The 17,146-nt window shown below is 36.8% G+C and overlaps 1 protein-coding gene across 1 annotated transcript in view; it reads right to left on the bottom strand.

The window, feature by feature from the left end:
* GAS2 (growth arrest specific 2) overlaps positions 1-17,146 on the bottom strand; it is a gene marked incomplete at its 3' end in the record, with an annotated part of 82,896 nt that overhangs the window by 40,119 nt on the left and 25,631 nt on the right. The window contains exons 3-5 of the mRNA XM_080619491.1: positions 14,711-14,852; positions 5,516-5,579; positions 802-946 (exon numbers count right to left, since the gene is read on the bottom strand). Coding sequence (XP_080475617.1) covers positions 802-946; positions 5,516-5,579; positions 14,711-14,852 — 351 coding nt within the window. The remainder of the gene's footprint in view (positions 1-801; positions 947-5,515; positions 5,580-14,710; positions 14,853-17,146) is intronic.

The following is a 17,146-nucleotide window of genomic DNA, read 5'->3' as shown; positions in this document are numbered from 1 at the left end:
TCTGTTCTGTTCCTACAAGAAGGGTGGTAACTGTATCTACACATAGCTGTTCTTTCTCAATTCTGTTGAAACGTGAGTGCTTCTGCAAAGTTAAGGAAGAAATACAAAATATAAAAATGTGAAAATAATACTTATTTGCATCAAATAATAAAAAGTATTTCAATAAAATGAACCAACATGATATTCCATCTGCTTTTTGTAACAACAAAGTGGCACATGGATTTTTCAAGAAATGCTTTGTAACTCCCAGGTGGCACATCCACCTTGTAATATAGTGGTTACTATAGTAACTGCTCCTTTCTACAGAATATATTTGTACTTTTCAAGTTTAACCTCTTCCTGGTCTCAAAGTGTGTCCTTTTCATCTGATTCCAGCTGTTTCAAAGGAACTCCTCTAGGGTTTGCAAGAGAGAAATGAAAACTGCATAGTGCAAAGAGCTTAATGAAATTCCAAGTAAGGCAGTTTCTTTCTAACAATGGGGGGGAATCCTTCTTGGTTTTGCCACCTGAGGAACACACAGGACAGCAGCATCAACATTAGGCTGAGATAACTTAGAACTGTTTGCTAACATTCAGTGCAAGTCAGTGTAGGCCAAATCTAGACCTGACTCAGTCCCTTTTCAGACAAAACACCGAGTGGGAGTTGATGAATAAGAAGTGAACAGAAAAAGAAAATAGAGTAATAGGAAGGGAGCTTGACCTTCAGCACAAAGCAAGGCTAAACTTGAGCTGCTGTGTGCTTTGCAAGTAAGTGCATACCAGAATAGGTCAGAGAGGAGGAAACTTCCTCCCACAACTTACAGCATCATCCAACAGTTTCCCTGTGCTCTTTTTCCCTGGAGACTTTGTTGGTGATGGTGAAGGAGATGGAAGCGGGGCTGAAAGTGTTTCCTCTTGTTCAATCTCTTTTTCCAGCTTTATTAATCCAGGAGGCTCCACCCCAAACCTTTAGGAAACATGCAAACATGTTAGTAGTCCTTAGGAAGTATTACATGTTTTAAAACAAAATCGTGGAAATTTATACTCTCTGCATTGCACTATTGTGCAGTGATAAAATCCTATGTCCATTAGTAAACATGTATTAAATACATCAAACATTAATGCCATCATGCCAAATGAATACAGAAACTAAACTTAGATGGAAGCTCTCAGCTGATCAAATTTACAGGAAATACAGGGTTTTTACAACTTCTCTGTCTGGCAACACATATGTTGGTGAATGAGCAATATTAGGCCTCAAAAATTGCTATCCCATGTAGGATATTCAAATTCAATAAATTCATTACAGTTGCCTATTTTTTTCCCTCCCCCCACAACCAACATCCTTTCAAGTTACTTGCCAACTTCTATCTTGAGTTAGTATTTTTCCCAGAAATCCAGATGTAAAGGAATTAAAGGTTATCCTGGCCTCAACTATTGCACTGAATGCATAGATAAATGAGTTGTAGCAAATATTTTTCAGAAGGGGGGCTAATACCTTTTCTAACCCCTCTGACAGCCAGTCTTCAGATCTCTGTTGACAGTGGCAAAACACTTGTAACTCCAAGCAAAACAAAAGCACATACAACTTTGCCATGGGGAATCTCAAGCACAGAACCTTGAGAGCAAAACTCCTGAAAACAATGCCTGCTTTTGAAAGCTTTATGGCAAGTGATTACCTCAGTATCTCACAGCAAGGAGCAGAGCTTGGTCAGATGTCAGGAGTCTTAAAGGCCATCCCATTTTCCTAATCACTGATAATTCTCCTCTGTTGTTTTTTTTAATCTGTCAGCACTGAACAAATCCCAGAAAACAACTTCAGCTTGGAAAAATTATCATGCCAGGTAGGCTTCTAATAGCAAACTACTTTCAAAAATTAAACCGTATTTTCTTTTGTAGTAGAAAAGCCCATAGACAGATGCAGAAAAATGCTGACTTACCTAGGTAAAGATCTGGACACTAAAATACTGAGCAGTAACAAATATATTATGAAAATCTAAGCTAAATACCACAAAAATGTTTAAAACGTACTGAGAAAGGGGACAAGCACATATACGACCTTTTGTGTTTTTCTGGTAACTTCTAATTTACTCACACTACTGCCTAGTAAATTAATATAAAGAAACCCAAGAACTAAATCTGTGCTAGTATTGGCTTCTATCTGGTGCAGTCTGCCTAATGAAAAGTCAGCCAACACTGAAGCAAACACTCACACAATCCATTTACTTCCTGTCTGTCTGCAGATGCCGACAGGCTGTAAATCATTAAATTCCCACTGGGCTCAGATCCTACACCTGCATGCAGCCTTACTCATCAAATAAAATTCCTCCACTCTAAGCAATGCTGCTGCTTTTCATAATCTCCAACTTTTGTCATTGTGACAGGCTTTTCAAGTTCCTTTTACTTTCAGCATTATGAATTCCTCCAGTGATGAGTTGAAAAATTAAACCAATGAACAAGCATTTTTTTTTCCCCCCACATACTTTATCAACCCAAAGCGAAGTTGCTGGAAAGCTGACATGGTAAAAAACACATCTTTTTCTGGAAGACGTAAAAGTGCAAATTCTGTTCTGGAATGTATGCTGAGAATTTCCTTTCCTGCTCTTTTCTAGCTTGCCTTCTCATAACTACAAATGAAGCAGCACTGGACTGTAACATGATCTCCAACAGACTTCTCAGAGCACCACTTCCCATTTTTAACAAGGAAAAAGTGAATACAATAGCAGAAAGATCTTGACAGTGCTCAACAGTAATTTCAAAAGACCTGCGGGAGTTGTTTAACCCTCCCCAGAGTTTAATATTTGTCCAAGAATATAATTCTTTTCGCAGAAAAGATAATTAAGCTCTTTTCCATTGTACAATCTCTGACTTCAAAATACTCTGGGAGAATGTTGGACCTGTGCAACCCACTGCAATAGCCCCAAGTATTGTCACTGCTCAGTTTCATCTTACAGGATTCTTCCCCCTTGTATAAATGCTTTCACTCTACCCACGTGATAACTGCTGGTGCACACAATGGCTCATTTTAGCTATTGAGATTTCACAGATGACCTCAGTATTTTGTTTTCAGAAACAACTGAAAACCAGGGTAGTTTATCAGGTGATTCTATTTTTATTGGCACCTGCACTTGGCACTCCCACATTTGAGTCAAGTGGTCACATCAGTTTTCCCCTCACTGTATAGTCCATTCATGCAGACTCTCTCTCTCTAATGTGGCTACAAGGACACTATGCGAGAATATGCTAAAAGCGTTGCTGCAACCAAGCTGAATTATCAGCTGTCTCCCCTCATCCACAGAGTATCTGTTGAACGGGTTCAAGTTTAGCAGAACAGAGCTCAGTTCTCTCCCCCCCTCAAGCAATCCCCACTCCTGCTCACTTGTGCCTCAATCCCATTACATTCATTAAGAAGGCCTAGGCTGATGTATGTGAGATATAAGCTCTCAAGAATAAGAGTAATCTAGCTGGGCAAAGCGTGCTGAGACCTGGCTCCTTAAGAGAAGCCACTCTGAACATATTGTTCTGCTTCTAAAACAAAGAAGAGAAAAGCATGAACTTATTCAGTCTCTCGTACTCTTTTCATTCTTAAAAAAACATACTGAGGCACCTTTTCAGAGATGTCTGCAGCTCCTGTTCTGGAAAGCAGATCCCTAAGACTGTCAAGAGACCCAGTTTGCTTTACAAAATAAGTGTACATCTGACCTCTCTCCTTTTTAAAGCAGCACAACAATTCAGCCAATGTCCTCTTTCCTATGCTTAGTGGAGGCAACTACCCATTGTTGTCCATATAGCTCCTGTTTACCACACCTCAGGCAAAATTGGCATCTGGTATTTAATTTTCAGTTATTTTAACTTGATGTTCCCCTTCAAAAGTTTTTGTGCACCTTAGAAACCTACAACATCATAAATAGGGTTTTGTTTGTTTTCAGAGATATTAGACCAGGCATAAGTAGACAGACATTTGTCATCTGACCCCTAAGCTATAAACAAAAATAAAATACTGTAACATAAATAGATAAAATACAATAATGACATACGGTAATATATATGGATTACAAGTAAAAAGCAAAGTAAAAATATTTTAAAGGCAAATTAATCATAATGAAAACATATTTTAATTCATTGGTTCAGTTTTCATTTTCATGCCAGGAACAGAGAACATCTGAGATAGGGAAGCTGAAAAGAAAAAGACAACTAGGAAGGGTAAAATACAATTTTAATTCCCTTGCAGATCTGTTGAGAAATCAGATTTCAGTACAAAGTGAGACTAATCTAACTCAACCAACTTCAGCAGGATCCAATCCCACCTAACCAAGAAAGCTGGATGTTACCAAGTAATCAGCCTGGGGCAGAGCAGGCATTCCTGACAGATATGACCAGACCACAAGGTCTTCGGATGCTGGGAGGTCTATCTCCAAGCTGGGGATCTTGAAAGTAGTTTGTTTGCTCAGATATATTAAGAATCATGAAAACCAATTTCACCAAGCACCTGCAGATCAGAATTCTTTATTATTCATGGACAGTTAAATTGATTTTGGAGGGGTTTTTTTGGCCATGTTGTACTGAATCCAAGCTTTAGAGATAAGAAAATTCCTGTAAATCAACTTTTTTCTGGCCAGTGCTATTCCTTTACAAGCTTCCACTGATAGCAAGGGCTTTTATCAAACTTGACCAAGAGGCAAATTTCTAGTTAAGCAGCTGTCCAAGCAAAAATATGAAGACCCATAATGCAATTATAACATGACAATACAAATCCTTATGCTAGGGAAAAGCAAGGGCCTCCTTTGCATTGACTGCAACCACAAGGAATTCATAAATTAATGGAACTATCTGAATAGCAAGCCACCCTCACTTGATACACATGGATGAATGCACCTGCAATTTATATGCAAGATTGGGTAGCAGCACTGCTGTTTACATATTTTGTAGCAAATCTTATGCACTCTGTGGTTAAATCTTCATCTGCAAGAAGAGGAAAATCACATTCTAATTCCTGGCATTTTGATTGTCTTAACATCAAAGATGCTACAGTGTACTGAATGTCCAGCCTGGGTAGAATCATCTGACAGAGGGAGAGCACAGACTATTAATTCAATTCTCATATTGCTTCTGTGGGTGAAACCCAGAGCTAAGTTATATTTCAATAAATCAGATAAAAGTCAATGTTGCTGAGGTCAGATTTAGGCTGTATAAGTATCAATTTATTATCAGTAATGTTAACGAAAGCTCAATTGTTTTTGGAGAGATCTGACTCTTAGAAGGAAAAATTGCTCCGAGAATTATTTAGAGAAAATAATTCTCAACTCTTTTCCCTCCCAATATAAGGATAACCAGCAAATACCTTAATTGAGGTGATGGCACAGCGATTTCTTATTTGTTAACAACTACCCGCAAGATATTTTTGTGTGACATCAAGAAAAGCATTCACCTTGAACCCCATGAGCATGACAGCTTGAGATGTCTTGATTTATTAAATCTCTCAATAGCCACTGCTGTAAAAAATGTAAATCTTCATTCTGTAAATATTTTCACCTACCTTGCTGCAATCCTTCCAAGTTCCAGCAAACAAAGGCACACTTCTCTTGGCTGCTTGTGGAGAACTGGAAAAGTAAAGCGAAGATGGAAAGCATTAAAATAAAAGCTATTTTAAAGATCTTTGTGATGAATGGAACCTGATCATCAACATCTGTAACTCTTGACTCAAATAAAACTTGGCTTTCCTAGACTTGCAGAGGAGTTTTACTGGAATTAAAAAGGATGGGATTGAGGAGTGGTCCTTCAAGCGCAGATGATTCAGGAAGTTCCTACTTAGTTATCCTTTAGTCACTTTGAAAATAACATTCTAAACCTAAACCATGAGTAATTATTTGGGCTATTTTGCAACCCGCAAGAAGTTCGTAACTATTTAAAAATAATCAAGAGCTCTGGCAGAACAATAAAACTAGGAGAATGCCAAAATTAATTAATAACACTAAAGTGATACTTCCCTTTCTACAAGCTCAGGTAATTGCTATCCTTTAGATAAATATTTTTCTTAGCCTATTTAAATCACCAAAATAACAAAATTGCAATAGCAAAGATATGTCTCCCTCAGTTTGGTCCTGAATTGGTTATGCATCCACTCTTAAAGTAAATATGAAATTAGAATATTTCATGAATTCAGCTCATCATAGACAAGAACCCAATCAAACAAAAACCTTTTCCTCTGTATATGCATATATACTCATATATGCAAGTTTTCATGCCTGGATTCTACATAACACCTGGAGTTTTTCGGCTTCAGAAGCAGCTGTAACACAACATGAACTTCTTATTAAGAAGTAACACCATAATCCACAAGAATTTTTTTTATATAATTATTATTATTTTCCCCCACAATTCTGATAATGTTCTGTAGAGAAGTCCAGCAAAACACATAAGCAAAATCCAAAAATCAGCAAATGAGGAAAGGCCTATGGCTGTCTGCATAATCAACTCCCCAAAAGAAGAAAGGAAAAGAGAAGAAAAAAGGAATGAGTCATTGTGATCTTCTCTCCAGAAATACTTACTGCAGCAAACACCTCACGTTGTGGATAAAATTCAGGTTTTATAAATTTCCACAATCATCAAAACATTTGTACTTTATACTTCAGATTGAACTGACACAAAAGAAAAAAAAAATTGTGTGAATATTTGTATAATATAAAAGAAACGGCAACAAAATTGATTTGTCTTTAATAAGTTAAAGTTAAGACATTTGCTGTATAAATATTTTGGTTATATAAAGACTCATCTAAATCAAATGAATAAAGGAAAAAAAATACCATACCTGAAAAAGATATTGCAATGTCTAGTTAAAGCTCTCAAAGTCATTACTTCATCCTATGCTGTGTGTATGAGATTCAGAATGGGAATCCAGACTTAAGCATCTCTAAATAACTAACACCCTGGGGCAGATTTCAGCTTCTGCAACTTCAAGCTCAACTGACTTGAATAAATGCATAGCAAGTTGTGAGTTGAATGCTCATCCCACTACCTTTTACTAGAGAGATGTGTGCATTTTTCCTCTCTCATCTCATTCAGTTGTATTTCCAGAAGTGAAACTGCAGAGCATGAAAACTAAAATGGCACTGCACTAGGAAAATATTTTTATCCTTCAAGTATCTGTTTTTATATTAGTAATAAGATGCAGACTTAGACATTCAGCTATGCTCAATATTCTTCCTTGCCATAACAATAATTTTATGAAACATTTACCTTTACTATTAATGAGTATTTTTCAATTCAAGTACATTCACGACCCTAGAAATGTATCCCTCTGCTCTAGTTTGAAACCAATTGGGACTGCCCCTAAATAAACCTTAAGAAATAAGGCATCCCCCCAAATATAAATAGAACAAACTAGTTTTGGAATAGTCAAGACGAGTCCAATATTTCTGAATTACATTTCACACATATGCACATCTGAGGAGAAAAAGAGTCTCAAGTAATACCTTATGGGAAAAAAATTCATAAATAGAACTGGAAGAAGATTTGATTAAGAAAGGTAAAGTGGTTTTCTTTCAATATGTAAAGCTCTTCTACCCAAAGAAAATACCAAGTCTTTTAGCAAATCAGACTTGACATAATTGAGACACATTTCATGCATTTCGCATCGCACAATGTAACATAGTGAAGTCGTGAGAGGATGAAGAGCTGTGCAGGCAACAACGAACCACAACAAACATCTGGTCATCCAATGAGAAGATGGTGACACAGTACTTCCAACAAAAAACCATTAGCATTCCTGAGGACGATACCAGCTTATATATTCTGGCATTTCAGAGACAAAAAATGTCATTTTGTGTACTGCAATACCCACTGGAAATAATTCAGATTCTCAAACCAAAATTTGCATTTTTTTTTTTTCCCGCCAAAGACAGTCTTTTTAATGGGCTACAACCTCACAAGAAACTGCTCAGGAGTTAAAGCAAAAGTCAGAGAGATTCCAAACTGCATTTCTTGTACCATTATCTTGGTCCCAAAAGTTCAGGATAACCTTGGAAAAGCAAATCAGATCATTGCCTTTTTTGAACAAGCAGCACTTTTGAGTGCCTTGATTTCTGAGTATTTATCTTGACATACTTTTTGCTTAGTGCTATTCAGCAATACCAGAAAGAACTCAATATTTACAGTCACTTTCAAAAGGCTGCCTTTTAAAATCCTGGGGGAAAAAAGCTACCTTTACTCTTTTCCATCTAGAAAACAGAAAGAACAACATTTCTTATACTTCCTTCCCTAGTTTTACTTACAGAAGTTGAGCTAATTCATGTTTTCAAAGCACTTCAAGATATCTGAGAGAAGAGATGCAAAAACTATTTCACAAGCACTATGCAGTGTCAAAATCTCTTATTATTTAAAATAAGTATGCCACTAAAGAAAATGCATTAATATTTTAATTCTTGCTGTGCTCTGATTTAATTCACATCTGCATTCTGACTATACTGGAGTTCATGGCTAACTACACTACACCCAGGTTTAAAAATATCTAATTGTACATACATGTATATTTTAATATCTAATATAATTTGATGACTACACACAATTCATTCTGAAGCTCAGATTCAAATGTAACACCTGTACTGATGGCATTCTATTGTACCTGGGAAACTACAGCTACCACTTTCTGAATTACTTACTATCATCTATGGTAATAGTTGCACTTCAGTAATAGGCACCACCTCAACTTTTTTAGTTAATCCCAGGTATCTCACATGGCAGACAGACATTTTTTAAGCAACACATTTGCTGCAATTGCAGCAATTTATACGCAGCTAAACACAGTAAATACTGGCAGCTGAAAAAGGATTTTGAGAAACCAACTTCATTACATCTATGGCCACATACACAATTCACTGCACAGCCTTTAAAGTTGACAGTCAACAATTCATTTCCACAATAGTGCTACTCTGTGCTGTAAAGAATTAAAAGAAAAATAAAAATGAAGATTTTTTTTACACATGGAATTAAAATATAGGTATTAAATATAAAAAAACCACATTTATATAGGTGCTATTCTAAAATACTTACTGCCTGGTCTCTAGGGTACTGCTGAGTTTCCTAATCCCGTATTTTGCATGAATTCAAAGCCAACACAACCAGTGATCCCACTACAAAGTCTGATATGACTGCTCTGCCTGCATGTGGGAGCTACATGATAGAGCCACAGTCACTTCTGCTGATGCCATTCAAGCAGCATCAACAAAATACTATCCTTCTGCATCTTGCACCATTCTCCAAACACCTTCAGGTTTTTACAACAAAGCAGCATGTCAGGAGAGAACAACATACCAGTTGTGAGTTTCTTTCACTTCGTGAACTATACTAAACCAAGGTCCACCCTAAAGAGAACACAGCTCTTGTAGGGGAAAAATAATCCATGACCACATCAAACAGTTACAGTTTAACTAATGCAGTACAGACAGCCTTAATTACAGCCCAAGTATTTCACTTTGCATTATTAATACATGTTCTGTATCCAACTTCATATAATTTTTCAAGCTTCCACAGGGTAAAGAAAACAATATTCCTGGAGAATCCTTGTCCAGACCTCCCCTATCCAGCATTAGCAAGAAGAATCAACCAACTAACTATAGGCATGTAGCAAATTCTAAATGTAGAAGACGTACGCTACATAGATCTACTTCATAAAATGAACAGAAATACCCACCTTGCCAGAGACTCTCACTGACGGTATTTGCTTGACAGGAAAGCCATGTGACGATTTAGAAATCATGCATACAAGTCCAGCTTATTTTAGGTATCCTGACAGTTACAGTCCATTTTGCTTTACATCTCATTCATTTCAATTACTTCTCATCTGCTGTCCTCATTGCCTGCATCTTCTCAAGCTACTTCCAGGGGCTCTTTTTTTAACCATAGCTCCTTTTCAGCTCCTAGTAAGCTTTTATCCCTGCTCCTCTCTGGCTGTAACTTCTCTCTCCATAATGTTTCCATCTTGTTGCTGCCCCTTCTTTATTTTACAGGTCCTTCTCTCCTGATCAATCACCTCTTGTTCTCCTCCCTTGTACTTAATTTCTTTCCTATCTACTGTTCACATTTCTGAAGCATTTTTAGCTCACTGAAAGTGAAGAGATTTTCCAAAGGAGCTTAATACTTATTATCATTGTCTTCCAATTGCCATCAGAATTCAACATGTTTAGGGAAGATTTTTCAAAAGGTTGATCCCATGATCCTTCTTCATGTTGTCTTTCTCCCCCCCCCCCCTTTTTTTTTTTTCCTATTTTTAAACAGTGTTTGACAAAACATACTCTGTTCAACATATCCCAGACATATCCTTACTTCTGCATTCAGGAGTTATACTATGATATACTTAAATCAAGGAGTTGTGTTCTCCATCCCTGTTTCAGCACTATCACTTATGTAAATCTCAAAAGAATTAGGGTTTCAAACACAGTAAATCTAAAGATAGTAATGAATTATTCTAGAATGAATATAGAAATCACATCAATATTAATAATTTATGGGAATTCATTAACTTAAGGTACTAATCCAATGGTAATAACAGTGTCCAGGATGCTTCTAGAATCCTCAAAACAAGACATATTAGACTATAAGTTTAGTAAAATGTTGTGAAAGGCAGGACAAAGGCTTATTCTGATGCAACTACGGGTAAAATTCCACATGCTGTTACAAGCTGTAAATGTGTCTCTGGGAAAGAATGGTCAAAATACTTCCATTTATGAAAGGTAATTAGATAAACAAGAATAAGAATTTTTTAAAAAAGGCCTACTAAAAAAAAAACAAACCATCACATCAGAATAGGTACCAGAAACGTTTGTGATTAAGTCAATTATTTCCACCAAGGCACTAGATGTTTTTGTTTAGGGAACCTGTCATTAAACTTGAATCAACAAAGTTGCACCAAAAGAAGTCCATGTCACATACTGCGTCACATATTGTGTGTGCACACAAAGTTACAGAATACACAAGCACAAAACCTTAATACAGTACTATCATCCAACAACTCCCAAAGCAAATGACGCACATTAGCATGATGGCACATTTGGCAAACTCTTGTCTTGATGGGTGGACTCTGTCATAGAAGAGATGCAGAATATTCATGGCTTTCAAATCCTATAATCATCCAACAACACTGTTACCAACAAAGAGTTCATAACTTCATGCTTTAAGTTCACGTTAAGTAAAGCAGTCACAAAAATTCTTACCATTCTTACTACTTGGCCAAGAAGAGTTTTCTTTGAGCATTACACTCTTCAGTGTAATACCATAACTACATATATCTCCATACATATAACTACATTTATCTCATAACTACAAATATCTCCATCTAGAATGCTTCCAGAAATGTTATTACCATAGCTGTCTGGATCTGCTGCTCTAAAACCTACAAAGAGGAACTTATAAAATATACATAACATGCAAACAGAGGCGTTACAGACAGTATTACTTTTCTTAGACTGCAAAGAGATAATGCACCATGTTCCAAGTCCTAGATATGGCACAAATTCAGACTGCTAAAACATCCAGAGAACCCCAAAAACAGGCATCTCCAGATTTTCCCAGATGATATAAGTTTGGACTCTGGATCCTAGTTTTTGGTATCAAAGCTTATTCCTTCTTCTTTAAATACACCAACTAAAATAAATACTTATGAAAAGCACACTGAATTGGTCAATGCATGCAGGGAGCAGTCAGGGTCTCCCTTTATTTTTGCAGCATTCCAGATGATACCTACATACTGTGGTGCTATATTTGTTACTGTTATCTTTTGGCAACTGATACAACAGGTACACCATCCACCTTTTCTTTGCAAGGGCATTAACTCTTGAGACTTTCCTGACAGGTCTCTGCAATAAGCCAAGTTCAAACAGCAAGACACATAGATTGATACCAGTCAGCTCCGGCTGTCTTATAAGTCTTTACAGAAAACTGTATTTCTAATTTGTTTTTATTTTAAGCTATGTTAACACATCATAACATTCAGCAAGATAAAATACATCCTACCGCACTACTTATAGTTAGTAATCTCTTAATTGCATTGTTTTTAAATTTCTGAGCTCTTTACCGATCTCTTTCAAGGACTCTTAAAGTAACTCTACTGATCAGAGGACATAATTTTACGTACCAGCACAGCAAACACCACTTGTATTTTTCCCCCTTCTATTTATTCTGAACAAAGTCTTTAATCCCATTTCCTTGTTTTTTGCAACAAAACATTTGAACCCATGCTTAGTCTGAGTGCTAAAAAAGTGGGAGTGTTGGAAGCATTTGTGTGCAGTTAAGCTTACATGATTTCCAAGGTTTCAGAACTCATCAGGATGAGATTATATTTTTAAATAATGAGAAATAATAGCAGTTCATTTCTTAGTTTGCACATATCTAATTTTGCTGACCTCTGACTAGACTCGTAAAAACCGCTCTTATAATGTTAGAACACAAATTTGACAGAAAAAGGCCTCAGGAATGTCTTATGAGATACAATGGCATGAAGAAAACAACCCTATTTGCATCTAATTAAATAATACAATATTTACATACATAAGGCAGGAACAGAATACAAAAGAAAGGTAAAACTCAAGTCAGTTAAGAACATGAACACAGTGGGGTTCCTCAACACAGACAGAAGCTACTGCTTTATCACTAGCAATTTACATATCAATACAGTTTATGAGCCATGGAGAAAAATCATAAGGAAACAAAAACCAGTTACCTCTGTAAGCATAATTTCACCACATTTATTATAAAGAAAAAAAAAATAAACATCAAAATTCCATGAGGCAGTGCCAACACTTAGATGTCATTCACATACATTTCTCAGCACTTGAAATATTACTCACCTTTGCGGAAATTTTATTCCCTATGTAGTGGAGAAGTGATTTGTGGGAGAGAGAGGAACACAAAAGCTTTAGATTGGCAACTGTTATGATTCATCATTCTTTCTAATGCAGTAGAAAATCCTCAAGTGAAATCAACACTTTTACAAGTTCTAGCACAAACCAAGTGAGAAGAGGAGCTTCTGTTTTTATCATTTTTGAAGAGGCATGGTTACTATCCCCTTGCCAACTTTAGAAAAATGAGTCAAAATATTACCAAGTCCTAATCCTATTTCCAGCATCGTCTTTTCAACAAGTACATAAACAGTAGCACTTGGAGAAGGAAGACAACAGAACCTAGTTTCAATCAGACAAGGAAGGCAGTCACTAATCGAACAAATCTAATAGAGCACAACATGTCTTTCTGCAATTTCATTTCACTTTTCTGAGAGACGAAGATGTTCATCTTGAATATCAACTTTCTAGGTGCATTTGCACTCCGTGTTCTACTGTGGCAGTCAAAGCACTGTGTATGTGTAAAAATTAACTTATCCAGAGAATGTTGGTATTTCAGCTATGCCAATTCCATCTCTAAACAAGAACTTGTTTCTTAACAATGCACAAGCAAATTCCTTATGCAAAATGCACTCAGTTTCGCACTTAACCTATTACTGGAAGAAGGGTAAACTGGTGGGTTTACCATAGCAGTACAAAGTATAAATTAATTCAAGTGCTTTATTAACCACAGGTTCTTCTGCTTATCTCAGACATCGGAGGTTTGGGTCTCCTTCATTCTTGTGTTTGCAAGTTTCTTTGTCCTAGGTAGTGTCCAATTACTCCACTATTTCAAATCTTTGGAAACACAGTTGCTGTTCATCTTCTGCATGATTTACCACATCCAATAAGAAGTTCAACTTGGGAATTTAATTAACAAAACAGAGACAATACATATATCCTCCTCTTTTTGATTGATACTAATTTCTCTTCTGCCAAGCATTTTCTCCTGGACATACAAAATAATTTAAAACCCTCACAGGATGTAATAACAGAAAAATGAAGAAAATAGAAAAATGGAGAAGAAAAAAAATTGCTTCAGAAATAGTTGTGCTAGAAGAGTAAGACTGTAAAAGAAGGGAAACAGATCACACAGATAAGAACTTCAACTGGCAAAGACCTTTTAAGCAACAGAACAAAGAAGCCTCTTGATTCATCACAGCGTGCTCATTTGTCTTCCACAGAAATAGAGCTGTCTATCATCACAACTGCTTTGCACTTTTATCTGAGTTCAGGTAACAAATAAACATTTTATTCTCTTCATTTCATGGTATTTGGCTAAAAAACTCTTGCTGTAAGATTTCCTTTGAAGAGAGAAAAGTTAAAATAATGAGGAACATGTAGTTGTTCTTCATAAAGACATGAAGCACAGTGATCTCCTAAAGCAGTCCAATTCTTTTGTTGGAACACTCTGAAGCACTACTGTTGTTTTTATCCAGAGCTGCACAAGAGAATCTGATGGAAAAAAGGTCAGTATAGGCAATAGAAAAAATTTCCTGTTTTCTTGCCTGCTGCACAACCCACTGAAGCTCCATGAATAGCTAAATGTCTCCAGCCAAAACAGCCTGCACTGACAGCCCACAGCCAACTAAGGAACTGCATTCCATGGTCAAAAAAAGTGGGTGTAGGATGAAAAATCATCTGTGTGCAAGAAATCATAGCAAGATTTTTTTGCCTCATGTACTTATGAATTTCAGAGGATATGTAATTTATTCATCCATGCTTCAGATAAGAGACAAAATTAACATAGTTGGACACAGGTCAGGTTTGGAGTCAGGCTCTAGTGAGAGAGCCATTCTGTCTTCAAAGGCAAACACAAAAGTTATTTACAATTACCAACTACTGTATAAACAAATACATACCCAAACCTTCGGATTCAAACAAGCAGGTATCATCCACCCCTACATCTCTGCACCAGGATAAGAAATTTGCTGTGTTGTCCCGTGCAAAAAAAGACCCTGAAGGAGCATTGGCTTTGCATGGAATCTTCCGTACTGGTAAGGTCTGAAAAACAGAAGTTCTCTATTTAGATAAATGATACATGTTAACATAATCATAGAACCCTAGGATGGTTTGGGTTCATGGAATCTTAGAGGTCATCCAGTTCCACCCTCCTGCCAAGGGCAGGGACACCTTCCACTAGACCAGGGAATACTTAAGTGTTATGAAAACAATATGCAGATTTTGTATAGATGGGTGACTGCCACCAACATATTTCCTTGTCCATTAAAGAACTGCAAGCAAGGAAAAATGAGAAGTGATGAAGTTGTTAACCACAGCCTTTTCAAAAGCATCGTGATAGGCTGAATAAATATTAGCAACTTCTTCGGAATATTAGCAACTACAGAATTAGTGTTTGGTCCAGTTCACTGAATAAAAAAAAAAAAAACAAAACAAAAAACCAAACCCCAACCCAACTTTATAAATACAGACTTTAAAACTGGAACTGAACTTTCCCAAAATTAAGGGTTAATTAATTTCAGATCTATATTAGGAGAAAACCATAGTCTAAAGCAATAGGTCTTGAAGTCATAAGCACCTCAGAAACATCACAGTCTCCCATTTAACACCACATGGATGCCCCCTATCCACAATAAGAAATACAATCTAATAGCAATGAGATCAAGGTCTAACATGCAGACATGCTCCGCTTGTTCCAAAATAGTTAATTTACATGATTTTGATATTGGAGGAGATGCTACTCATATAGCCTATCAGTATCTGAAGCAGAGTAATGACACCAAGCTTTTTGCTTGCATTGGTACATATACTGGGACATGTAAAAAGAATACTTTAGCATTTAGTTCTCATTCAAGGTTTGTTTTCCTCAAATGAAAAGTAGTCATCATCCAGGGCAAAATGAAGAAAGAATTAAAGAATGAAGCATTGTTACTACCCAACATTAGGAACATCTAAACCATGGATGAATTCAGACCCCAAGTCCATTTGAATGTGCTGCTGTAGGAAGTAATTCCTTCTGGAGTCAGTAGTTACTGGATGGCAAGTGAACTAAGAGGTAGAAAACTGAAAATAGGGTCTCTATTAGTTCCTAGGTCTATGTCCAAAAATCTGGTTTTAACAGTCCAAAATAATTCTTGGAAATGCAGACAGGGAAAAAGACAGAGGAGTAAGCTTGCCCTTACAACAGCTGCTGGTAGCATACTAATGTCAGTATTTAAACTGCAGAAAGTGTAGAAAAAGTTTCTGTAGGATTTTGTATTAGACACATGATAGCAGCAATGTAATTGCATGGAGTATCCTAGATGCATAGAACTACTCACCTCTATATACCTGATAAACCAAATAAATTGCAAACATGAGGAGATAGTAATACTTTTCTGTATTGTATTAGAAAACACTGACCAGTTTTACATCATATTTTATAGAAAAATACAAGTAAATCTTGTGTCACAGACATCACATCACCTCCTGGACTATTCAGAATAAGGGAGAGAAAGGAAGGAGGAAGTAGGGAAATGAAGACCGCTATTCACTAAATCCAGAATAAATAAAACCCAATGAAACCTGAATTCTTTCAAGGGGCTCTAGATATGGAACAACCTTACACATCAAAACACAAGCAACTTGTTAGCCAGTATTTTAAATCCCTTTCTGTTATTCTGGGAGTGGGGGTGCTCAGTTCCTCACAGACCAGGGCTTTGGCTTCTTTTTCTTTTCTTTTCAAAAGGGAGGAATAAAACCCAAAGCTGGTAGCACTAGACACATTTCTAGCCTAGCACCCTTTTCACATCATGCTAATGTCTTCAAAGAAACAATGAGTATCTGCACCCCGAGGTAAATTCGCACTATACTCCATAGACAGCTTCACATGTTGAACTGCGATTTAACAGCCTTTAGGAAGAAGTAATGTAGCATTTGCCCACCTCTGTCCCACCTACATCCTTCCTCAGGAGACTTTAATTGGACAAGCCTAATAACTTTAAAAGAGCACCCACTTACATTAAAAGGAGTCAGACAAAATTCTCTGGCAGAGTGTGGGAGGAAGGTCAACTAGTCCTGTCTGCTTCAGAGAAAAGCTGTCAAAACAAGCCCTTTGTTCCATGATTTTCTACTAAAATCTTACACAAAACATTGTAAAAAAATAAAAGTTCCTTCCTGAAAATAATTTCCTTAGCAAAGGTCTAACCTGACCTTACTTCCACCAGCGCAGGAGAGGAACAAGCAGTGTGGGCAGGGATGTTCAACTGGCTAAGAAACAGCAGCACAGAGCAAGATGGGAAACAGGCCAGGCACAGGAAGAGTTATGCTGCTCTGTGAAGGAAGATGAGCCAGGAGCC

Source organism: Psittacula echo (assembly GCF_963264785.1).
Source record: "Psittacula echo genome assembly, chromosome: 5".
In the NCBI taxonomy this organism is placed as follows: domain Eukaryota; kingdom Metazoa; phylum Chordata; class Aves; order Psittaciformes; family Psittacidae; genus Psittacula; species Psittacula echo.
Note: the sequence above shows the minus strand (reverse complement) of the source record. Positions and strands in the feature narration are given on the sequence as shown.